This window comes from Rhinatrema bivittatum, chromosome 1, assembly GCF_901001135.1.
Source record: "Rhinatrema bivittatum chromosome 1, aRhiBiv1.1, whole genome shotgun sequence".
In the NCBI taxonomy this organism is placed as follows: Eukaryota; Metazoa; Chordata; class Amphibia; order Gymnophiona; family Rhinatrematidae; genus Rhinatrema; species Rhinatrema bivittatum.
The window spans coordinates 581,245,296-581,270,670 of NC_042615.1; the positions used below are offsets into that span (position 1 = coordinate 581,245,296).

At 42.7% G+C, this 25,375-nt stretch overlaps 1 protein-coding gene across 2 annotated transcripts in view; it reads left to right on the forward strand.

Moving 5' to 3' along the window:
• Positions 1–20,478, forward strand: part of S1PR3 (sphingosine-1-phosphate receptor 3) — a 33,851-nt gene extending 13,373 nt beyond the window's left edge. For both annotated transcript variants that reach the window (XM_029618392.1, XM_029618383.1), the window contains one exon: positions 14,895–20,478. In XM_029618392.1, the coding sequence (XP_029474252.1) occupies positions 15,040–16,179 (1,140 nt within the window). In that variant the 5' untranslated portion in view covers positions 14,895–15,039 and the 3' untranslated portion in view covers positions 16,180–20,478. The remainder of the gene's footprint in view (positions 1–14,894) is intronic.
• Positions 20,479–25,375: the final 4,897 nt, after the last annotated feature.

A 25,375-nucleotide genomic window follows, 5' to 3' on the forward strand; every position in this document is an offset into this window, starting at 1 on the left:
AGCCTGCTGATATCACAAGACCTTGAAAAGGAAAGGCCTAGGGTATTTTTTTATTCTGCGATGAGGACTCTGAAATCCAGTGTGTCCATTCCACTTTGAAAGGCCTTTGGAAATTAAGGCTCAGGAGCTGGGGAATAAAATCTTCAATAAACTTGATTGGGCCAGGGCATTCCATGCCCTCCAGTACATCCAACAGACGAATGTTGCTCCTCCTGTTCCTATTGTTGGCCTCCTCTAAATCATATTTCAACTTGATGATGATCTTCTGATTCTACTCCACAGCAAGTAAGTCATCTTCAAAGTGACAGATTCTGTTCTCCATCTCCTCTGCTCTTTGATTAAAAGAGGTGAGCTGGGTCAGTTGTTATGGTTGCTGCTCGCGGGGCCATCCCGCGAGCAGCCCCTCACCTCTCTCGCGTGACCTGCGCCGTGCCGTTTGAGCCGGCGCTCGACTGCCGTCTCTCTCCGCGGCTTATGAGCCGCCTCCGACGCCGCTATCCAGCGGGTAGGGCTACCACTGTCTCCATCTCTTCGCGGCCCGGGTGCCACCACTGTTGCTTCTACATCTTCGCAGCAGGGACACCGCCAACACCGACTTCCTTCGCCATCCGGCTCCTCTAGGCACGCACACATGCCTCTGTATTGTATTTAAAGAGCTAGCAGTGGGAAAAGCCCCGCGGCCCCATCGGATGATGTCATCAGCCTGTTCCTTCACTAGCCCTATAAAAGGGCCCTGCTTCCTCTCCTCGATGCTTTGCATCAGATCTTCACAGTTGCCTGTGGTCTCTTCATCAGACAAGGTCCTCCATGGTCTGCTCCTGTCCAGATGGTTCTGTGTTCCTTGCTAGATGTTCCTAGATGTTCCTGGTCTCCGTGGATGCTCCTGTTCTTTGATGGAGCTCCTTCATCGTCTCTTCAGTGTCCTTGATGTTCCATGTTCCTGCTGTTCCAGTCCTGTTCATGATGTTCCCATCTCCGGCTCTTCTTCCTGCTTCCAGGTTTCCTTTTCGTCCACCTTTCTTAGTATGCCACAGTCATGGTCCATGACCAGCCCATGTGGGGCTGTGTAGGGCGCTTCCTGGCACAAGGACTGTCTTCACGTCTGCAGCACAAGTCTCCGGAAGACCCTTACTTTTAATGCTGAGGTCTGTTCCTGAATTCTGAGTCTTGAATCCTCAGTCTTGAATCCTTAAATCCTGTTCCTGGTCTTCGGAGTTCCTTGTTCCTAGACTCAAGCTAGAGCCTGCTCTGCTTCAGTGTGCTCCGCGACCAGCCACAGGCGGCTGTGTAGGACGTGACTCAGTGCAGGCCTCTCCTGTATCTTCATCATGTTTCCATCTCAAGTCTTCATCTTCTCGTCTGGAGTCTGCTTCGCCTCCGGCATGGTCCGCAACCAGCCATGGGTGGCTATGTAGGGCACGCTGCGGTACAGTACTCACCCTGTACTAGTGCCTGAATCTTGAATCCTGAATCCTTGTCTGCGTCTTCCAAGTTCCTCGAATCCTCGTCTGACTCTTCCAAGACCCTCAAATCCTTGTCTGAGCCTTCTGTTCCTTGAATCCTCGTCTGAGTCCACCAAGTTCCTCGAGTCTTCGACTGAGTCTTCCAGTTCCTCGAATCCTCATCCGAGTCATCCAAGTTCCTTGGTTCTATGTCTCGTCATGTTCCTGCACTCAGCCTCCGTCTGGCCTCATGCACTCGTCTTTTCCAAGCAGTGGGTTCGGAAGGGCTACTGAGTGGCTGGAGGGCTACTCTTGTGACCAGCATTGAGTTGCTGGGTCTCACTGGTGCGTGCAGGTCTAGTGGAGGTCTGAGCCTGCCTTATTTATTTATTTATTTAAAAGTGTTTGTATACCGTCTTTACAAACAGTGTTTAATCAAAACGGTTTACATAACTAAATAAAAAACAAATGTAAATAAAGATTTAAATTTAAAATAACATAAAGATTATCAAATTATAAAAGCTCAAAATTACAAAAATATATAATAAAAATAAAAATCTAACACAATGAATAGTTTACATAAAAAATAAATCAATATATAATAATGTTGTGCCCTGTGTGATGGAGAAGTAGTTATGTTATTTAGTGTGTGATATATGGAAAGCAGATTGAAATAAATGTGTTTTTAGGGATTTTTTGAAGTGTTTGGAGTTGGATATGGATCTTAAAGAGTCTGGTAATGCGTTCCATAAGATTGGTCCAATGACAGAGAATGATCTTTTTCTGGTGATGTCAAGACGGGCCTGTCGTGGTGATGGGATGTCTAAGAGGTTTTTGTCCAGTGATCTTAGATGTCTGGTGGGTTTGTAAATCCGGAGAATGGAACATAAGGTAATTGAATTAGGAGTGTAGATGAGAGAGTGTATAATGGACAGGATCTTGAATTGTATTCTGTATTTAATTGGTAACCAATGTAATGATTGAAGTATCGGAGTGATGTGATTTTTTATGGAAGAGTTTGTTAAGATACGTGCTGCTGCATTTTGGATCAGTTGAAGTGAGTGAAGTGTGTTATCTGGGAGACCTATATAAAGAGAATTACAGTAGTCAAGCCCAGAAAAGATGAGTGATTGAAGTATAGTCCGAAAATCGTGAAAGAAAAGTATAGGACGAAGCCGTTTCAAGAGTTGAAGCTTATAAAATGAATTTCTGGTAATTATGGATATGTGTTGTTTTAATGAAAGATCTGAATTAATGGTTATACCTAAATTTTTTGCAGATTTGGAGATGGGGATAGTGATACCGTTAAATACTAATTGAGGGGGGGGACCTATGGATGAATCTGTAATTGATGAGAGGTGGACTATTTCTGTTTTTTTTTTATTTAGTTTTAGTCTATTGTGAGAGAGCCATGTGTCAATAGTTGTGAGGTATAAAGATACTAAGGATAATGTGTGAGTCCAAGAGGTGTTGTATGGTACCATAAACTGTATGTCATCGGCGTAGATTTTGAATTGTATGTTTAGTGAGGCTAAGATGCGGCAAAGAGGTAGTAGATAGATGTTGAAGAGAATAGGGGATAGAGAAGAACCTTGTGGAACACCCGATGCAATAGAGTATGGTTCAGAAGAATGATTGTTTATATTGACTTGTTGAATGCGATCAGACAAAAATGAAATAAACCATTGTAATACAGCACCCGAAATACCTATAGATTTGAGAATGGAGATGAGAATTTGGTGATCAACAGTATCAAAAGCCGCGGAAATATCTAAGAAAACAATGATGTGATCTGTGTAAGAATCAAAAGCCCGAAATATAGTGTCAAATGAAGTCAACAGAAGAGTTTCAGTGGAGTGACCCTTGCGAAATCCATGTTCCAGTTCCTCAGATGTTCCACATCTCGATCCTGGTCCAGCCTTGTTCCAGCCCCAGCCCATTCTTGGACACTCTCACCTCCCACAGTGTGTGTCTTGAGGCTCCTCTCTGAGCCGTGCCATGGTCCAAGGGCTCACATCTCTCTAGAGCATGTGACCCCACCCCCGTGTTCGCAACATCAATATCACAGTTAGTTCTTGTTTAAATGCTTGAACTGCCTCACTATTAGTCTTTAACATTTCTTTTAAATTGAGAAGCTTGACCATGATAGGGGCTAACAGCTCTGGTGTCTCCTTAGCGGCCGCCATTTTAGAAGGAGATAGGGATCAGGTTTCAATCGTTGTGTGTTGCTAGAAATCAAGAAAACAGAATCAATTTTCTGTTGCTTGCCACCCAACATGACAGACATGGTATTAAAGACAAAATCTCCAGAAAATCTTCCCAGAATCAACCAAAACAGGGTATTGATCCAGAAGTAGTAGCTGGAGCAGAGTCTCTATGCAGCTATTTTGGTCAGTACCTTGGCCCACCCCCATCCAACTATCTTTAGATGGATAATTTAAAAACCCAACTGGCTATGTTGGAATATAATTGGCTGATGACAGAGTAGCACTGGAAGTGCTGGGAGTGAGTAAGAGTATACCTCACTCCCAACCGGTGTTTTCAAGGTTGGGGGTCTGGACAACCCAGAACAAAGAGATTGTGAATGGGTGATTGATGTGGAGTGTGGGACAAAAAGATAACCAGATTTAGAACTAAAAAAACAATGAGGAAGGAGGTAAGGGGGAAAAACCTGCAGAACCCGCATCATATTTCTGCATAACAGAGGCATTTGGGAGATGGGGATTGTGTGACCCACTGGGGCCATTTATGAAATATTGGCAGTCATGGGTTAGAATTGGGCTGCAAGACACAAAGTTCACTTAGAGAATAGCCACTGCCATTAGCAACGGTAACATGGAATAGACTTAGGTTTTGGGTACTTGCCAGGTTCTTATGGCCTGGATTGGCCACTGTTGGAAACAGGATGCTGGGCTTGATGGACACTTGGTCTGACCTAGTATGGCATGTTCTTATGTTCTTATGTTCTTAAAGCACCTTTTTTTTTAACTTAACACTGCCACTTAACTGGATATCATTGAAGGTAGCTCCTTTCTCCTCTGGAAGATAATAAGTCATTCCTTCTCTGGATCCAGATGATTCCAGGTTCCTTCTCAGTTTGTCCCTCTGTCCCAAACACAAAATTGTTTGGGAAATAAAATCAATGAAGTAAATGAAGAAGTCTCTCTTGATGGTGGAGCTGGCTAGATGACAAACCAAATAGATGAGCACTGCAGTGTGTGAAAGCTCTCTCTTTCTCTCCTGGAGAACTTCCCCAAATGGTTTACTTGGTATTAAACAGAAAGCTGGCCTGGATTCAATCTCTTACAGAAAGGCCATGATTCACTAGTTTGTCTTTCCCAGCAAAGGCCTTTGCTTAACTTTGGCTGAAAAGCTGAAGCAATTAAGATGAGATTTTGAATTTGGGGACAAAACGGCAAGGACATAAACATTCTCCCTCCTCTTCTAAAATACTCTCTGTACAATTACTTAACTCAATCTCTTAGGTGGGTCATCCATCCATCTGCTCCTGGACCTGGATATCTCTGGAAATAAAGTCTTTCAGTCTATCAGCTCTTGGTTCCTCTGTCCTTTGTTGGGATTTTACATGTAACTCGACTATGAAGCAAGAACAGCTGCCTGTCTCTCTATTTCCTCAGAGCTCAGACTTCTATCTCTCCCTCTCAATAAATTAGCTCTGAAGGAGAAGAACTGATTGCATTCTTGCCAGATCCACTCCTCTCTTCCTGGCTCCTCGCTCCATCTCCTGGCCATCTCCACCTCACACACACAGACAGAGCCCAATTGTGCCTTTTCTTCCTTAAATGGTCTCCCAGCATTCCTGTGGCTTCCTCCTCTGCTGGCCATATAGTGCTGTTCTCTAGGCAGTCTAAACAATACAGCCCTTTTCCCAATTTGTTAACACTGTGAGTGCTGCATGCTGGTTCTTAAGAACATAAGAAATTGCCATGCTGGGTCAAACCAAGGGTCCATCAAGCCCAGCATCCTGTTTCCAACAGAGGCCAATCCAGGCCACAAGAACCTGGCAATTACCCAAACACCAAGAAGATCCCATGTTACTGATGCAATTAATAGCAGTGGCTATTCCCTAAGTAAACTTGATTAATAGCAGTTAATGGACTTCTCCTCCAAGAACTTATCCAAACCTTTTTTGAACCCAGCTACACTAACTGCACTAACCACATCCTCTGGCAACAAATTCTAGAGCTTAATTGTGCGTTGAGTGAAAAAAAATTTTCTCCGATTAGTCTTAAATGTGCTATTTGCTAACTTCATGGAATGCCCCCTTATAGAACATTTGTCGTTTACGAGAGAGCACACAGGGGTTTTTGACATATTTTTATATTCCTTCACCTTGGCTGCAGTGGCTTGCAGCCTCTTCAGGGATGAAAACTCTTATTTGACAGGTCCAAAACACGTCATTCAGATTCAGATGCAGCTCAGTCCACATTCTAAGGCTCAAACACAAGATAAGCTTGTGGGGGCAAGAACCTGGTTTATAGTAGGGATGTCCATAGCACTAGAATTTATATAGGAGAACTTCATATACTGTAGATTTGATATCCAAGCTTCTTGTCAAATTCTAAGCATCTTGTGCCTCTATTGTCCTTAAAACCAGAGGTAGAGGCAAAATGCCTAATTTGAGAACCACAGAAAGTACACAGGCAATTAAATCTGAAATCCTTGTAGGTAATTAATAATCCCACACAAATTAACTCTGCAATATTTTCATTACCTTTGATCCTCTAATCCTGAAAATATCTTAGTTGTAAGCCCGGGGGGGACGACGACAGGATATTCCTCTATATTGGGGTGAGGGGGAGCAGAGAACCTCTCAAGACCTTCACTGAGTCCCAAATCTGGAAAATAAAAGTTTATTGAGAGAACCTCTTGCTAGCAGAGATTTTTCAGTAACCCTTGTACCACCAGCACAGCCACCACCTCAACAACCTCCAGTTCATTTTGTTTTATAAACATGGAGAGTAAGAAAATAAAATCTGAGGCCTAGTTAATAAATTCACTGGAGTCCTTGAAAATTACTTCTGGACAGTTGAGGTATCTCTTCCTCTATGAACTTCATAGGCCTCTGCAGAGGCTTCCTGCTGTCTGCAGAGTTACCTTGAACAATAGCTAAGAGCTATTAAGGTTTAAAGAGGCAGCCAGACTTCATCCTAAAGCATCAAAACCCTACCACCATTTTATTTTTTAAAGCATTTAGTAGTTAAATGAACAATGGCACCAGAACAGGGAGTTGTTGTTTTTTTTTTTTTTGGGGGGGGGGCTTCCCCCTAATTTTAAATTATGGACTGCCAATGGTGCAAATTATGGACTGCCAATGTATGCAAATTTATGTCATGATAATTCACTACGGATATCTTGAGTACCTGACTGACTGTGTGATTTGAGAACCACTGACTTACAAAGTGGTGGGAAGACCTGGGATAAGAATGAAGAAGGCAAAATAAAACTCAAGAACAGCTGAGTTGCAGTACTTTGGGTACTTTGAAAGTAGGCAGAAGTCATTGATATAAAGGTGGAATATTCAAACATCTTTAATTTAGATGCAGAAAACCATCAGGTCAAGTCCAGAAGTCATATGGAGAATAACAAATAAAGGGGGTCATTTTCTATCGGTATCGCACGCAAAAAGGGACTTTTCGCATGCAATATCTTGTTAGGGGCGGAGTCGGGACCGGAAGAGGAGGAGTCGGGGCGGACGCGGCGATAACTTCGCTGGCGGCGATAAGGTAAGACCCGTTATCGCCGCCAGTAGCGCGCCCAATAGCACCACCTTTCACGGTGGCGCTATTGGGTGCGAAAGCTGGCAGCGATAACACCGCGGTGGTGCGAACGCTGCCGGCTTTCTCAGGCCTTTCGCCCGCCCCCCCGTTACCCCCGGGATTCACAAACCTGTGCGATATTAGAAAATCCAGGCCAAAATGTCCTGACAGGATCCATGTTCCTCAGTTCTATCCTGGAGTTACACCTAACCAGCCTCGTATGCTAGATAAGCTACAATGAATTCAAGTATGGTTAGGATAGATAGAGAGTGCAGGGGTATGGACAGGCAAGAGGAAGAAGCAGAGGTGGGGTACCTGGGTTTTAGTTTAGGTACGTGTGAGGAAGTATCTAGCTGGTCCACTGTAAGAGACCCCGGAGGGAAGCCAAAGACAAGGGCTGTTCTTTGGAGAGAAAGAGGGAAAAGCCAGGGACCACAAGTAGCTAGCGAGAGAAGCCTGGAATGTGTGAAGGTGTTGTCAGACACTAGGAGTGTGCTTTCACAGCTAAGTGCCGGGAAATCTCCTTAGCAAAGAGGGTGGTGGTAAAGGTAAGGAAGGGTGAGTACTAGAGTTAGGGTAGGCTGGGGGAAGCTGTCCCTCATCTGCTGCCATTTGCTATATTACTAGATGTGTTAGTAGAGTGAATGTCACAGTAATTGCAGAGCAATGAAATGTCTAGGATGATAGTGCCTGGCCACAGTTAAAAGGGCATATTACTTTGTGTGAAATGGAACCCAGGAGTCTTGAAAATGCTATGGAAAAAGAATGATAGAATATGGTGACAAAAGAAAGCAAAATCTTTATTGCTTTCAAGGAAAAGTCATCCTGCCCTGTATGTTTGTTTTGTGGACTTTTGTGAAACTTGATTTGTTCTGATTAAGATCTCCTTGGAAAATTAAACAGTTTTACATATTTTCGAAGGGTGAAATTGTGAAGTTAATCCATGAAAAAAATGAAAAGAATATCATGCTTCTCTTTTTATAAACATTTTTCCATTTCTATTCCTTCCCTATTTTGTTTATGTTAACATTGACATTATTAGGACATAAAGTGATGGGCTTCAGAAGGAAAAGGAGAGTCTTGTGAAAGAGGAGAGACAGCTGGGATTCTCTGGCAGATTCCTTCCTGTTTTCTGGAGTTCTAATAAAAACTTCTAGTCTCTCCCCCATCCCTATACCCCACTTCCACCCCCACCCCCACCTCTCACCTTTATCTTTTATTTTCCTGGCATATAGGAAAAGATGAGTGCTTCTTCTAGCTTCTTCTTGTTTCTGAATTTGCATGGGATCTGATACTGAAAATGGCACTGAATGGTCAAGATAGTCTGCTATGTGTGGCCATCTCTTTTAGACTAAATGTCAGTCTACACTAGGTTACTGCTGAAAATAGAATTAACTCTAGCCGGTTACATTTAAGCTAGCTATGACTGTGCCTAGGGATAACTGGTTAAGGGAGTTATTTTCCAAGACGCGATAGGCCCTTATATGTGGCGGTAAGATTTAAATTAGGGGGGAGGGGAGGAGTCAGGGTGGAGTTAGGGAAGAAATTATGGTAACCGGCTGCGGCACTGCTGCCGGCGATAATGTTTTGAACGTTATCGCCGGCAGTAGAGCGGGGAATAGTGCTATGCCCGCGATAGCCTGCAGCCGGCCGCACTGACTCAGCCCCTGGGACCACCCAGTTTTGAGTGGCTAAATCCAGCCAGCTAGTAAAACTAGATTCAGGGGACTATGAATACACTTTAACATGCACATTAAGCAGGCTTGCCAACTGGCTCCAGATTTTCAGGGCAGGTTGATCCAGTACTGGTTTTACTCTCCTGCATGCAGGTACTTATAGTCTTGCTTTTTTTTTTAGGGAAATCAGAATGAGTTACAGCATGCAACGAGATAAAACCAGGATTGGATCAATCTGTCCTGGAAATCTGGAGCCAGTTGGCAACCCTAACATTAAGGCCTTCTAGTGCTTACTACTCAATAAGGCCTGAACTTGCACACTAAAGTTGCTCAGAAAGACATCAGTGCAAGCACATTAAAATTAGTGTGCCCATGCATGTAAATGAAGGAATATCATATGCAAAGGAGGCTTTATTATGGGCAAAGTAAATAGCATGGTATGCTCTTTCCACATGCTATACAGTGAGTGCTTGCTAACTACCCCATATGTAACACCTGCCTTGGACTGCCACCTGCCTGCACATCAGGCTAATGGAAGGCTTAGCTAACTACAAATAAAAGACCTGAAAAATGAAGGCCATATATAGCAGAAGACACTGTAAAAATGTACCTGTAGGCCTTTGAGGATGAATACATTTGACCAACCTTTTTTTTTTTTTTTTGCCAAACCAAAACACAGTCAACTCATATTTTTTTCTGGAATTCTTACACACATACAGAATAGATATTTACCCCACAGATATCTCTCAGATAAAACAGCTACCCATCATAGAGGCCTGGTCAGAGAAAAACTGACAAGTTCAGCGGAAAATCGATCAGTTGGCAACCCTACTCATAAATAAAATGACCACATGTTGAAGGATTAGAGTGCACGCTTTGTGAGAAACTCCACAAGCAACTCCCTGGCAGCAAAGGAGTGCATTTGGAAATAGCCTTAGACATCAGAAGCCTTGGAGTCAGCCCAGGTCGATAAAACACATTAAACATTACTATCAGAACAATGAAAGGGGCCAAACCATGTGCCCATCAGATGAAGGCAGGAGGTGGCTATGGAGAAGTCTAACTTTTATGATGGAAATAGAAGGAATGCATATGTTCCAACAATACAAACTGGCTCATTTTTCCAGGCCCAGTGCCTTTGCAGAGAGCACCCTGAACTCTCGGCGTGATGGAATGTGTGTTGGTTTCCATTCCTCTATCAACTCGTCTCTCTCTGTTACTCTCTTCCTTTCCTGCACAACTCCCCTGTGCTCAGCTCCACATCTCCCATAACCACTGTTGCAGCAGTCACGTCTCCTCCATCTGTAACCCCCTAATCCTAGGCCTGCCATATCCATACCACTGGTACTAGGAAGGGAAATTTGCCAGTCCTGTCCTCGGAGGGCATTGATGCACCACCATATCCTATAGTGGAATAGCCTTTGTCCCACTGGGCAATCTCAAGATATTAGGAAGGGGGGTGGGCTTGCTGTAGCAAGCCGTATCTGAGGTTGCAGTAATGGGAGGAGATGCTGCTGTGGTTGGAGCCTGAAAGCTCTGCTTGTCCTCAGAGACGCCCCAAATGAAACCACTGTGTCTTTTACATTTTGGAGGGTACGACAATGTTTACACATCTTTTGTCATTTGTTACCCTTTTGTTAGAAAAGCCATTTTAATGGTGTAAGTAAATGTTCATTAGTATAGAACATTAAAAAAAAAAAAAAAAAAAAAAAAAGTGTGTGTTTGTGGTATTTTTTTTTCCAAAGAGAAATGCAGGAAGATGCTTAAAGGCCTGTGGAAAAATTTTTATAGTATCATATCTTATATATCTCCTCCATATGTGAGGCCCAGTGTTTACTGTTAGATGAGCCCTTTATATAATAGCTTGTGTGCACTAAATAGTTAGGGGGTCTATATTCAAACACTACTTAGCCAGATAAGTCAGACTTACTCATCCAAGTAGCTGCTGCTGAATATCCGGCTATACCACTTAGCCAGATAAGTCACTTATCCAGCTAGTTAGCCAGATAGGCAGTGGGCAGGCAGTGGGCATTACTGGGTGGTGCTACCTATACGGCTAACTTTGCCAGATAAGTAGTAATATTTAGCCTTATCTGATTAAGTTAACCAGATAAGTTAGATGTGGCCCATAGCAGGTTTAAAGTTAGCCGGATAAGCTTATCCGGCTAACTTTAGTACTTATCCATGAATATTCAGCAGCATTGCAGATTTTAATACTTATCTGGGAATACAACTCAAAACCTGGCTTTTCAAACAAGCCTTCAAGAAAGAAAATGTCACAGGCAAATAAATAAGGCTAAAGCGGACTCAGAGCACCCAAAGCATATTTTCCAGACACTACTGGAAATTAGTTCACTCACTTTTAACTGTAGTCAAACCATCAGGATGAAGTACCATGAAACACTTAACCCCCCCAAGGGAATTTCTCTAAAGGTAATTTCCTGAGCACAACCCATATTATTCTTAATTACTGTTTGTTACCGAATCACAATGGCACCATCCATGTAAATTAGGATCTACACTTTCTTTGATATAGGTGCCTTATTGTAAACCGTTATGATGGTAAATAACTTAATGACGGTATATAAAAACTCTTAAATAAATAAATAAATAAATAAATAAATAAATAAATATTCAGCCGCATTGCCATCTTATCCAGCTAACTTACAGAGCCAACTAGCTTTAAATAATGGCTCTTAGTGCCTCATCTGAGGTGGGTGCTACAATTTAGCTTTTATTGGTTGCATGATAAATAGTTTGTGGAGAGCATTTCATGCTTTTTACTGTGCACCCACTAAAGACTAATTTGCATACACATTTATATGTGGGTGGGTGTTAATTTTAGTATATACCCGCTTATGCCCTCTGACCCTGGTTTAGCTTGCATGCTAGTGTATCGTCCACTATTCTGGATTCCGCTAAACCATTTTAGCATGTAGGATAATCTTCAGTACATGGCCGCTAAAAACCTGTTTTAGCTTGATGCAGGACTAGACAGCTCTGGTCCTTGTAAGCCATAGATTAGACTGGATTTTAGGACATCCATAATGCGTATTCATCAGATATATATGGTCTGTGGACCAGATTAATTTTCATATTATGGTTAGCCTGAAAGCCTTGTTTGACTTGTTTGACTACCCCTACCTTAATCTAATTTTATTAGGTCCTCATTCCTTGTTTAAAAGGAAATATCTTCTTTTCAGTTGCTTCTAGTGATTTATGTTCTCGACACCTCATAGAGTTCTGGTATAGAGCCTCAGGCAATAGCATTACAGCAACTCCCCAGATTTATTTAGATTAAGGTAGTCAGGTGTCTCTATGTCATTAGGCACAGGCTGAGTCAATCCTGGTTGATGATGTTAAATCAATACCTGGAATAAAAATATTTTTTGATTAGCAAGGTTTGTATGGGTTGACTATTTTTTTCTTTTTGTCCAGAAGCTTCCTCCTTTTCCTTGGAGCTTCCAACTCAATTGGAACTGCCTTATACTGGCCTATGGTATCCTGACACTTTATTTGCAACTACATAGGAGGATTTTGCCCTGTTTTTATATGCTCCTTCCAACTCTGCCCCAAGCATTGAGTCCTTGACCAGGGACTGCAAGCAATGGCTCCCTCCAGAACCTGACTAATTTGGACCCAAAATCTGGCCACTAGGTGTTGCCATATTATACCTACTAGTGACTGGCCTCGACTGTGAAATACATGAGCCGCGTAAATAGTCCAATAACTGGAAATGTTCAGCATACAGCATTTTTCTTAGGCTGCAGAAAATATATTTCCAGTAGGTAAAGGAACCTGGCTTCTGTGCATATTTTTGCACATCTCCGAACTTTGCTGAGGAGAGTCCTTTGGGGACTAGCATATTTAGCACTTTTTTTCCCTAGAAAGAAAATGCTTATGTATTCACTTTGTCTGTCTGTCTGTGAACACCTTATCTCCTGAACTATTTAACCTACAGCAAACATATTTTCAGCTTAGATACAGCTATATAAATATACTAGAAACCAAAATAATGTTTTCCCCAGAAAACATATGAATCTATTCCAAAACTGAAAAATATGTTTTTCCATTAAACCTGAAAGCAGAAGAGCCAGAGCAAGCAAACAAGCAACTCAAGGTGCCGCGTTGCTGCTGCTGCTGCTTTGAAGAGTTAGGAGGGTAGAAAAGTCGAAGCAGCTGTAGGCCAGGTCTCCTGCAGCAAATCTGTGAAGAAGCAGCGATTTTGTGGGAAAGGCTGGATTTTGTGGCCCTTCCTGCAGCCATAGAATTGCGGGGCCTAGAAGATCATCTTTTCCCCCAACAGGGAATCTTGGTCATCAGATTTGCTTTAACATCAGAAGAGGACTTTAACAGCTTAAAACCTGATTTGAGATGTGGTCTTTGGGGTCCTGAGATGAAACACTAGGCCAGGGGTTACTTACATACAAGGGTGAAGAGCACTGCTGATGGCATGAACTGTGCCAATGTGTATGAAGCAGTTTTCAGACAAACCAATACAATCATGACACCACCTGAGTTCTGTAATTTCATAGTGTGTGTTATGTATTCTGCTTGTAGGAGCAGAGAATTCAGTGTCAAAACTGGAGAGACTCTATTAAAACAAAATTCATTAAAATGTAACAGACACAGAAATAGGTTGAACTAGGACGTTTGAAACTTGTGAGCAGTAGCGCCAATCATCAAGGTTTCAACCCTGTCCATTGTCCATTTGTGCCTCTTTCATATACGTTCATAATTCAGTCATATCAAAAAGTAAGTGGAGAGTAATATTGTATATTTACTAACTTCCTGCTTGGATCAGGAATGGTTGGACATTCCCAAGAAGTTTCTTTGGAAATGTAAATATCAATGAAGGAACAAAATGTAAATAATGTTTCCCCAAAGAGGTGTGGAAAAAATCTGGAAATAAAGCGGTCCACAGGCAATGGGTAAGCAAAGGGTAAAATGCTTAAACAGTGTGGTCTAGTAGCTTTAGAAGCAGTGCTAAATACAGCTGCAATGTGTTCCTTCAGCCATAGGATGCTATTGTAGCACTTTGTAAAGTTGTGGGTGATGATGTGTGAGAATGGGAAGAAATATGAATTGGGTCAAACTTACCAGGGTCCCACTGGCCCGGAATGCACCATATTTTAAGTTGAACCATTGAAAGTAGGAAGTTCCTTAGCCTGCTTGGCTAGTACTCCATGAAGACATTTCAGGCAGGGCTCTCGCCTTGAAATCAGCACTGAGACTGAGAGAAAAAGACAACCAAAATACAAAACAAGCCAGATGGAAGAGCATTGGCTAGCAATTACAGGGACAACTGAAACACAGGTGTAGGGATACTGAAGAAAGGAAGGAAGGAAGCGTCACAACTGAGAGAAACATTCATCGGCTGTTAGTGAAGGGAGATCTAGCAGAATGTTACACCATGGACAACATGACATTTTTTACATCTATTCTGCGAGTGGGCTACTACTTTATTTTATTCAGGGTTTTTTCCGACTGACTTGTGAATGGTGTGAAAGAAAATTCCAAATTCAACTTCAGTATAGAGAAAATCCTAGTCAGGAAGGATATATGACAATCAAAAAGATGAATAGAGAAATAATGCAGGAAAATACTGTGTTGGGTGTGAGTGAAAGAAAATGTATGATTGCAGCTGTAACAGATTACTTGGCATATCGTTTCCTGAGTTCTTGATAGTTGAAGTAGCTATGTATGGGCTAGATTTGGTTATGCTTAAATATTATTGAATCCAAGCAAAAAAAAAAAGGGCCTGTTAACTGCATAGAATTATTTCCTTAAAACAGCCACTCTACACATTTACAGTGAATGAAATGGTTCTTTATGATGTTCTCTTAATTATTTAATTGTTTTTACCTTCTTTAACACTAAATTATTTTCATAAGTTTGGAGAATCAGATGGCAGATTGCAAAGACAATATTTTTACTTTTTTCTGCATAGCAAGTATTAAATCCTCTCACTGGTTCTGTCTTTCTTTCTTTTCCAGGATCTTGGTTTCCGTGCTATTATTGGGATTTGACATGCAGGAGCCAATAAAGCCAGCACATCGGTCTCAAGCAGAGATTATGCAAGGGATGTAACTCTGGCTCCCTCCTGTGGAAGAAAAATATTGGAATCTGCTTCAAGGAAACATGGCAGTAGTTACCACCATGGCTGCAAAGCAGCTCAGTCAAGTCAATGAAAGATGTGACTATTTAATCGTGCTTCATTACAATTACACGGGCAAGCTTGACCAAAGAGAAAGCGCAACAGATCACATGGATATCACAAGCATGATGTTTCTGATCATATGCAGTTTTATAGTATTGGAGAACTTGATGGTTCTGATTGCCATCTGGAAAAATAACAGATTCCACAACCGGATGTACTTTTTTATTGCCAACCTAGCCCTCTGTGACTTGCTGGCTGGAATAGCTTACAAAGTAAACATCCTGATGTCAGGAAAGAAAACCCTGCGCATTTCACTAACAGTCTGGTTTGTTAGGGAGGGCAGCATGTTCGTTGCTCTTGGGGCTTCCACTTTTAGTTTGTTGGCTATAGCCATCGAGCGACACCTGACCATGATTAAAATGAGGCCTTATGATGCCAACAAGAAGTACAGGGTGTTTCTCCTGATTGGAACATGTTGGCTCATTTCCTTTACCCTGGGTGCCTTACCGATTCTGGGATGGAACTGCATCAACAACCTACCAGACTGCTCCACCATTTTGCCTCTGTATTCCAAACGCTATGTTGCCTTTTGCATCAGCATCTTCATGTTAATTTTGTTGGCCATTGTTATCCTTTACGCACGCATTTACACCCTAGTAAAATCCAGTAGCCGCAGAGTTACCAATCATAATAATTCCGAGAGGTCCATGGCTCTGCTGAGGACAGTTGTGATTGTAGTTAGTGTTTTCATTGCTTGCTGGTCTCCTCTCTTTATCCTTCTATTAATAGACGTAGCATGCAAAGCTAAAGAGTGTGCCGTTCTGTATAAGGCCAACTGGTTTATTGCTCTGGCTGTTCTTAATTCTGCCATGAATCCCATTATCTACACTTTGGCCAGCAAGGAAATGCGACGGGCTTTCTTCCGCCTTGTTTGTGGCTGCTTAGTAAAAAACAATGCGACCAGGTCTCTGCCCATTCAGCCAACCCCAGATCAGAGTCGGAGCAAGTCAAGCAGCAGCAGTTCTCCAAAGCAGAAAGAGGACTTGCCCCAGGTTGCGGTCGCCCCATGTATTATTGAGAAGAACGAATCTTCTTTTCACAATGGAAGTTTCTGCAAGTGAAAAACTCGTCTCTTTCCTTAAAGGGCAAACAGAAAGTGACACAATTGTCCATGCACTTAAACTATAGTGGGAAAACACTAGCTCTTCCAATCTGAGCATTTCCTTGTTGCATGAGTCATTTTTCTTTTGTGCTTTTTATAGAGATCTGCCATGAGAAACCACTTTCTAACTGTAGCTCTGTATGTGCCAATGTGACGTGGACAATTCAGGCATGTTTGGTAAAGTGTCATTTCGTTATATTCGCATGTCAGTTTCCAGGTGCTTCTGGCTACACTAAGCATGTTGGAAATACATGGAATGTACCATAACCATTATACCAGTGGATTTCTTGTTTAATTGGTGAAGAGAAAGGATAATTATATTGGGCCAGTAATATCAGTTATTACAGTTAACCCCATTTCCCAGCTTTTAAGAAATTTGTATGGAAGGACGATGAGAAAATTAGTGCAAATACAAGATTACCCTACCTTAAATAGACCAGCACAAAACACAGCACAGGTTTACATGGATCAGCTTTTAGGAGCCATGCTGAACATTGGGAGGTGAGCAAACCATATAGGTGGTCACCAAAAACTCTCACCTCCTGGTGTCTTCACTGTGAATGTGTAGAGTACACAGAAGGAATGCTGCAAGACGTGAAACGGGGCATCTAATGAGTACTGAATTTATTAGACGGCTCTTGTCAATGTACAAAGTGCTATACAGTGGATCATAGGAACCCACCTTCAGAATGATTGGGGGCGCTACGTTCAACACAGAAACAGTGAAGGTGTTTGCTCAGGCATTGGGGGTCCTCAAACATTCACTGCACACACAGAGCTGGCACCCTTCCTCTGTATTAATACACTTACAAAGACTTCAAGGAGGTTAAATTACTGCTTAAGGTTATATAGTGAGAGGTGGATAGGAGAGTGGAGCCAGAGGCTCTCCAGGCTCGTGCTTTTGTACTTACAATGCTGCGTTATGCCTTCAGTAGATTCACTGGATGACTGCTATCAGCAAGGTCAGCCAGCGAATGCATGCAGCTTAACGGTTGCTCAAACCCATACCCTGAAAAAGTGAAATTCAGCCAATCCTAATGGATTTTCTAGAAAGCTGAGCGAGAAAACAACAGGCTATGCCGATCCCTCATCGCATGCCCATTGTTGGCTTGGTGTCTTTTGGTGTTATTGTCATGAATTTACACCACACGTGTATGCTTTAATTGTACATTTCTCTACATGTTTGCACATTATTAGCCTGCATTTTACTGCATGCAGTATAATGAAATGTAGCATCTTCTACCTGTTAAGTAATGGTTGTGACCTGGGAGAAAGCAAATTAAAGACATTCTACCAGTATTTTTAGTCAGCCCAGACTGCTAACTTTTTCATTCCTAGATCTTGTGGTTATTATGGAGATAAATTATTCCATTATGTACTAATAATGCCTAAAAGAAGTATGTGTGGCTTATTATCAGGTCCAGGTATATGATTTGTTTGTTGCAGTGTTACCTGTGTGTTGGACATGTGTACCCTAATTTCTCCAGTGCCTAGAGTCATTTATCATGGCTCTTCTAATATCTGAAGATTTGTTTCTTCGAATCACTTGCAAGTACCAGAAGGAATATTGGCAAGCCTTGCAAATGCTAGAAGACATGCTGGAAAAGTACAGCCAACCTGTAAATCACATTGTAAATTTCAGCTTAACGTGGATGCTTTCAGGATGGTGAAAGGAGAATTTAAGACTTTTTGACATTGTTGTTTATAAGAACATGAGAAGCCCCATGCAGGATCAGACCAAAGGTCCATCGAGCCCAGCATCCTCTCTCCAACGGTGGTTGCTTGGAAGAAGCCGGAAGATTACCTCCCTGTTGCTCATTCCCAGTTTTATGACCGTGTGTTCTAGCAGCAAAGCTGTGCAAAGTGAAGCATCACAGCTGGCTTACCCAGGTCCCTTTGAGCTTCTGCCAAGTCTCTGTTACCGTATTTTGCATATTTTTGTTGCTGCACCACAGCTGTAAACCAAATATCATGGATTGCAGTAAGACTAAAAGCAATCTTAGGCGTAATCGTTAGCGTCAACAAATGACATGATAGTAACAAGATTTATCTTTTAGATATTTTCAGAGTCCAATATTAGAAACCTTACAGTGTCTTAAAAAGCATACTGGAACCAATTCATACTGTCTTGGTGATATTCAGTTCAGTCATTTTCAGTAAATGTCCTCAATACGCATAGCCAGTATGCAGCTACACAAATAGTATGATTTTTAACTCCATTCCAGATGTTTCTCTCACAGTAAACTTGTCACTGTGTCCTCCAATAAATGCGGAAAAACGTTTTTTTTAATGCAATTACTGATATTATGAACTGTGTAATGCTGCCAGTATTGCCCATGCTTGTTTTGCATGCAGATCATCTGATCAGTCTTACTACTAGCCATCACATACCTTGATACCTGGGGGTGAAAGAAATCTTAATAAAGTGAAGATCAGTGGTCCTGCCCTGTGTGTCGTAATGTAGATCTGCATTCGTTCTCAGACCTGGTTTCTATTCTTCAAGCCAGCTGAGTTTGGGAGTACTAGAGAGGCAGTGTTTGCAGCCCCCCCCCCCCCCCCCCAGGGGAAGGGCATGCCAGTCGCATGCCACAGTGCCACCTTCTTGCTGGACTCTATGGTTGCCAGGATGCTTTTCACATGAATTAGAGGGGGGTTCCTTTAATAGTGAATCAGCTGGGGGGTTTTTGTGTGTGCATTTACAAAATGCTTTATGTTTGTGGATTTTTAATGGGCCAAATAGTTAAAATAGGAATACTATTTTCAAGTATATGCACTCTTTGTAGCAAGTAGCATATGGCTTTCTAAATACACTTGTTTTGTCCTTTCATAATTATTAGGATAAAACAGGTGGGTCGTCTTAGTGCCTTTTGTTTTAAGAATTTTCTGCAATGTGTGCCATAATATGATCATTTCCTTCCAATTTATTCTGGAAAAGGATTAATAGGAATAAGCTATAAAATCTATCATTAGACATACTTCTATCAGCAAAGCTACCTTTTTTTTACAAGGTAACATACCATTCTTTCCATACATTTGTTATGGATAGGGACATAGTCCCATTCAACATGCTTCATTGTCTTCTTGGGGTATATTAGCCTGCATTTTCTAAATGCCCAAAAAGTACTAAATTGAACACCTCAGTGGATGTCAGAACACTAGAATTGTTGGCTCCAGTAAACTGGGTTTAGTTCAACCACAGTGCAGGAGTGGGCCTGGCATATGCTGTAAATAAGAATTAAAATTTTATTTATTAAAAAAAAACAAAAAAAAACATTTGGTTCGCCTCATCACCAAGGTGTTTAAGACAGTACAATCACTAACGAAAACTATTGATGACACTCTAATATAATGCAATACACCATTTTGGGCCCTGAGGAATGTAGGCTTATGGAGATTTCGTCTCTATGGCACAAACCAAATAAAGTGCTCTCTCTCTCTCTCTCTCTCTTTTTTCACCTCTTGTTTATATGGTAAGTATTTATGCCAGATCTAGAGTTGAAGTTCAGATCTGATGACATGAAAAAAAGAAGAATCATGCAGGCTCCAAAGCTCTCTTTTCAGTGGCTGCATTTTGCCCTCCATCAAATAACTTTCCTGGTAGAAAAAGAAATTGCCCAAGTCACTGCAATGTGCAGGAAGCCAGTTCCCGCAGAAACAATCCTTCTGATTTTGCACTGCAATTGGATCTTCCATCAACAGCACAACATTAGCCGCATACAGTGCATAATCTGGGAGTGGCATTCCCTTCCTCAGGCTTCCCCTGAAATGAATGGATGCATGGCATTGGCCATTTGTGCCAGCACCATATTGTTTCAGTTTTGGGATCCAGGAAAAATTAAAATAGGTAGGTGCAGTCAGCACGTAAGGGAATATTTAGTCTATCTGTCATAATCATGCAAAGTATCGTTGTATCATACAATAGGATATAACTCCAACTTTTGTAGTCGATGCCTAGCTAATTGGATGCACTGTCTATCTACTGTTTGTTCAGGATGATGCCCTTTTCTAAGCAGGAGATATGTACCTGTCCCCAGGGTTGTTCAACTGAACAACTTGCATCCATGGGGTTCAGCTCCCTTCTACTGTATAGCAATAGGATTTACCCCTTATGCTCATGAAATTAGCTACTTTTCTTTTTAAAATATCTAACTTTGTTGTCTGCACAACTTTACAAGGTAGAAAGATTCCATAACCCTATCACTTTATCATTGAAATTGTTAATTTAAAATCAAATTAAATTTCTCTTATTAAATTTTCAGATTGGTCACTTTTTTTTCCATTTATCCATGTAAATTTATTGTGCAGAATTTGAGAAACTTTTTTTTGACAAGCATATACTGACATTCGCAGAGGAGCAGATATGTAGTAGCCGCACACAGAGAAATGACAAATGCCGCTTGTGTCTCTTGTTACTTTCTGATCACTTAAAAACCAATATGGGGTGATATATATTGATTGTCTAACTGATATGTCTGGTACTTAAGATATAGAAATCAACCAATTTCTCGGTTGTAACTGAATATAGTACCACTTTTAATTTTATGTTCGCAATGATTATTGTTTTTTATATATATATTTTTTATTTGCAATTAAAAACTTGCTCTTAGGCTTCAATCATTTTTTTTTAAGAATGAAAAAATACTCTCTCCATGATGACACTCTCACAAAAAAGGGCATAATAAAAACTTCCACTTATTTTTTTAGTTGAGATAAATCTCTCTCCGTATATTCCCCATTCATTATATCCTCCTGTGGTGGCCCATGCCCGACACTAATAGCGGATGAATGAAAAATGCCGATTAAAACTCTCTCCAGCCCCTGAAGCAGGTACATAGCGTCGATAGCGTCGAAATGCTGTCAGTATAGTTAGACAATAAATATACAACACCTCACATTGGTTTTTATGTTATAGCGACAGGGGGGCATACAGAAGAGGCTTTTTGGATATTATAGTGTATACTGGACTTTCTTATCACTAACAAGGCACTGTTTCAGAGTTGCTGTCCCAAATTTAGTTAGGACTAAATAATTTTGAGCTTGAAACTAAATGTTACCTACTATGTTTAGAAAATGTTATGGTCACTAACAGAGCTGAATACATTAACATTAAACACTAATCTATCTTTCAAAGGTCATGTGAGTAGAAAGTCAGATCATGCATCCTGACCACCTTACTGAGGCTACTTATTTTGTGATACATATCCCAGAATTGGATGATTGTATAAGGACAAAGAAATTCTGTTAAGTCATGGTCCAGGAGCCTGTTGGGTGAAAGCCAAAAGCTCTGCCTCATAAGCCACAGGACAGCATTTGTAACTCTTGATTATGCAAAGGAAGAAACCTGGCACTAAGCTTGATGCAAGCACCAGGAGCTCTGCCTCGGAAGAACCGGATTGGATGATGGAGCTTAAAAAGGGATCTCTGGGAAGAACACCTTGTTTTCGACAACGTGAGGGCTGCTTAGATGTGTGGAACCTGAATGAGGTGACCCATGACCTTTGTGCCTGTGTATGTATATGTGGAACTTAAGTGAACCTGGAAATATATACACCCCTGACCTTGGAATTGGACCTGTTGTGAGTACTGTGATCTGATTCTGCCTTGTTATATTTGGACCTGTTATTAAAGGTTCTGGACTGTCCCCACTCCATATGCAGAAGAAGCATATACTTTTATGTTTGAATCCATGAGGGTGAAGGACGCCTGTTTGCTGTTTGTGCTAACCCTGCATTGAACCTCAAAAGAGAGGTGTGGCTTCAGTAACTCAGGAACCAAGAGAACTACAGATCATAAAATGCTGCTAGAGCAAGGGATTATAAGCGTGTTCACCTGTGCTGCCGCCTGCTGCCTAAAATCTGGGTCTACATTCAGTCCTGGGATGATGCCTGCTTTCACAAGTCCACACCAGAAAAGAAACTCATAAATATAAAAACCTAGCTCTGTCAGAGTAATTAGTGCACATAAACTCAGTTACCTGTCTCAGGACAAAGGTTAGTCTTTCAATCCTAAAATAATATGTCTGCCACTGAAGGTCAAATGTAGACTTGGTCACACACATATTTTTTTCTTTCACTGCTTCCTGCAGTTCGTGCCTCCTGGCCTTGGGTTTCACTGAAAGCTCCAGCCAGCTGAAAACACTGGCGGCCGGATTTTAAAAGGGTTACGGGCATAAGTTATGCCCGTAACCCTTTTAAACCCCCCTGCCCGCGCCGAGCCTATTTTGCATAGGCTCGGCAGCGCGTGCATAAGTCCCGGGGCTTCGCAAGGGGGACATGTTGGGGGTGTGCCGGGTGGGCGGCGCGATTTTCCGGGCGTGTTGGGGTTTAGCGCCGGCCCGGGGGCATGGTCGAGGCCTCCGGACCAGCGCCCGGGTCGGGTGATGGCGTGACAGCAGCCCGCTGGCGCACGCAGAGTTACGCCAGCCTCTGGCCGGCATAACTTTGCCAACAAAGGTAAGGGGAAGGGTTAGATAGGGCCGGGGGGGGTGGGATAGGGAGGGGAAGGTGCGGGGGGGGGTAGAAGGAAAGTCCCCTCCGAGGCCGCTCCGATTTCGGAGCGGCCTCGGAGGGAACGTGCAGCGCGCGCAGGGCTCGGCGCGCGCAAGTTGCACAAATGTGCACCCCCTTGCACGCGCCGACCCCGGATTTTATAAGATACACGTGGCTACGCGCATATCTTATAAAATCCGGTGTACTTTTGTTCGCGCCTGGTGCGCGACAAAAATACGCGCACGTGTAGATTTAGAAAATCTACCCCTGAGGGCTGGATTTTAAAAGCCCTGCGCGCATAAATTCTGCCAGATTTACGCGCGCAGGGCACTCGCGCACCGGCGTGCCTATTTTGCATAGGCCGTCGGCGCGCGCAAAGCCCCAGGATGAGCGTAAGTCCCAGGGCTTCATAAAAGGGGCGGGAGGGGGCATGTCCGGGGGGCATGTTTGGGGTCAGGGGGCGGTCCGGGGCAGGTCCGGGGGCATGGTGACAGTTCGGGGGCGGGCCCGAGAGGGCAGTCCCGAGTCCCCCGGCACTACGGCCTGTGCCAGGAGATGCCGAGGTGGCGTGCGCAAGTTACGCCTGTTTCAAGCAGGCGTAACTTGCACAACAAAGGTAGGGGGGGATTTAGGTAAGGCTGGGGGGTGGGGTAGATAGGGGAAGGGAGGGGAAGGTGGGAGGATGCGGAGGGAACGGAGGCAGGCTACGCGGCTTGGTGCGCGCAGGCTGCCGATTTTGCGCAGCCTTGTGCGCACTGACCCCAGATTTTATAAGATATGTGCGACTTACGCGCATCCCGGGGCTTTACACGCGCCGGCGGCCTATGCAAAATAGGCGCGCAGGCCTTTTAAAATCCGCCCCTCAATGTAAAAAATATAAATAGGTGTTTATCAGATAAACTACCCTTACTACTCTTTAACCTTTCCTTTGCATGGCCTAGATCCTCTGCTTTATTTTTGTGCGTTTTGCATGCTAATAAACTCCTCAGCTGCACAAATATATGCATTTGATTCGACCAGAAAAGGTACCCAACAATAGAACATGTACCACGAGAACACTGATAAACACCGATTTTTGATACCCCCAAAGAACCCCTAGTTAGCTGGAAAATAAACACCTAAATTTACAATGTATGAACACCAAAAATCAGAATTCCTACATATACGGCTACATTTTAAAAGCCTGGCGCGTGCAAAAACCAGGAGATATATGAGTGGCCAGGCCATGGACACGCCGAGCGCATTCTAAAAATGGCCCAGCCACGAGCATATCTCCCAGCACGTGCGGAAGTGCCGGGCTCTGTCAAAGGGGCGGGCTGGAGGTGGGGTCTGGGTGGGACGGGACGGGGTTGAGGCTGGCCAGGACAGCGGCCATTAGGGTAAACACATGCTGGCATGCAGAACTTACTCCTGCTCGGAGGACCGGTAAGTTCCAAAAAAATAAGTTAGTTGTGTTAAGCGCCACGCCATTTTTTATTACGCTTATGGCTAGGGCGACAAGAATACTTAGATTTTTGTACAAAGCATAATTTTTTATTGAACAACATAAGTATTCTTGGGAGATGCTGGTGCCATGCCTCTGACAAACTGACTACCAGCATCTCATCGTATACAGGAAGTGATCCTTCTTTTATAGATAACATACAATATTGTGGAAGATTATAGTGTGCGTGACTGCCTTAGAGAATAATTTACATTGGTTGTCATGTCAACAGCATGATAAGATCATCCCTAGCTACCCCTGAGTATTTCTTCAAGGTGGGGCCCATTTACCATCACTCTTTAGATAGTCCTTTGTTCTGTTAAAATCTTGCTGGTCAGGGTAATTACCACATCTGTGGCTATGTTTATAGAAACCCCTGAGAAAGAGTGCTTCTGTAGTGTCCGTATAGCCTTAAGGTCCCACCGTTGGTTTCTGCTTTGTTTGACCCTATGATTAGGCTTCACCTTAGCTTAACTGCCTGTTCTGGAAATTCTGCAAGTCATTCTCAATAAGTCACTTAGAGTTCATACAGCTAAGGCAGGCTAAGAAAACCGAGGATTCTGGGGCATTTTCTTTTCTCCATGTTGTTTTTCGGTTCAGGTCCATGCCTCAGTTGGGGGGGGTTAGGGGTCAGGGAGGAGAGGGGAAAAGGGAGGAAGAGTAAGTAGGGCTATAGGAAAGTTCCCTCCCAGTCCTTAATTGGAGCAAATGGGAGGGAACTAGGCAAAGGCCTGATCGCATCACCATGTGTGCTTTAAAAAATTCCCCTCCCCCCTGTGCACGTGAATCACTACCCGTCTGCACATGTGTGCGCCTGCACATGTGCGCGCCAGTATCGTATTTTATAACATGCACACAGCGAAGCGCACATGTTATAAAATTTTGGCTTCTATGTGCACGCGCTGGAAACTGCATGCACATGGACATCCATGCGGACATGTTAAAACCTACCCCATCCGTATATCACAAAATAAGCTGCCTCTATAGTATGGCCAGGACTCATTTGATGTTTGAAATATTGGTTAGTGTTTAATACCAGGTCTCTTCCTTTGCCTAATCTGGCTTTTCCAGTATTATCCAGTAGTTCAGGTGGCCAGGTTCTTTTCTTTTGCCCAGTAAGTTCCCAGCTCAAGAGCCAACAGAACCTTTTTGCTTTCCACGATGTGGTGTCTGCTAAGTGGAAT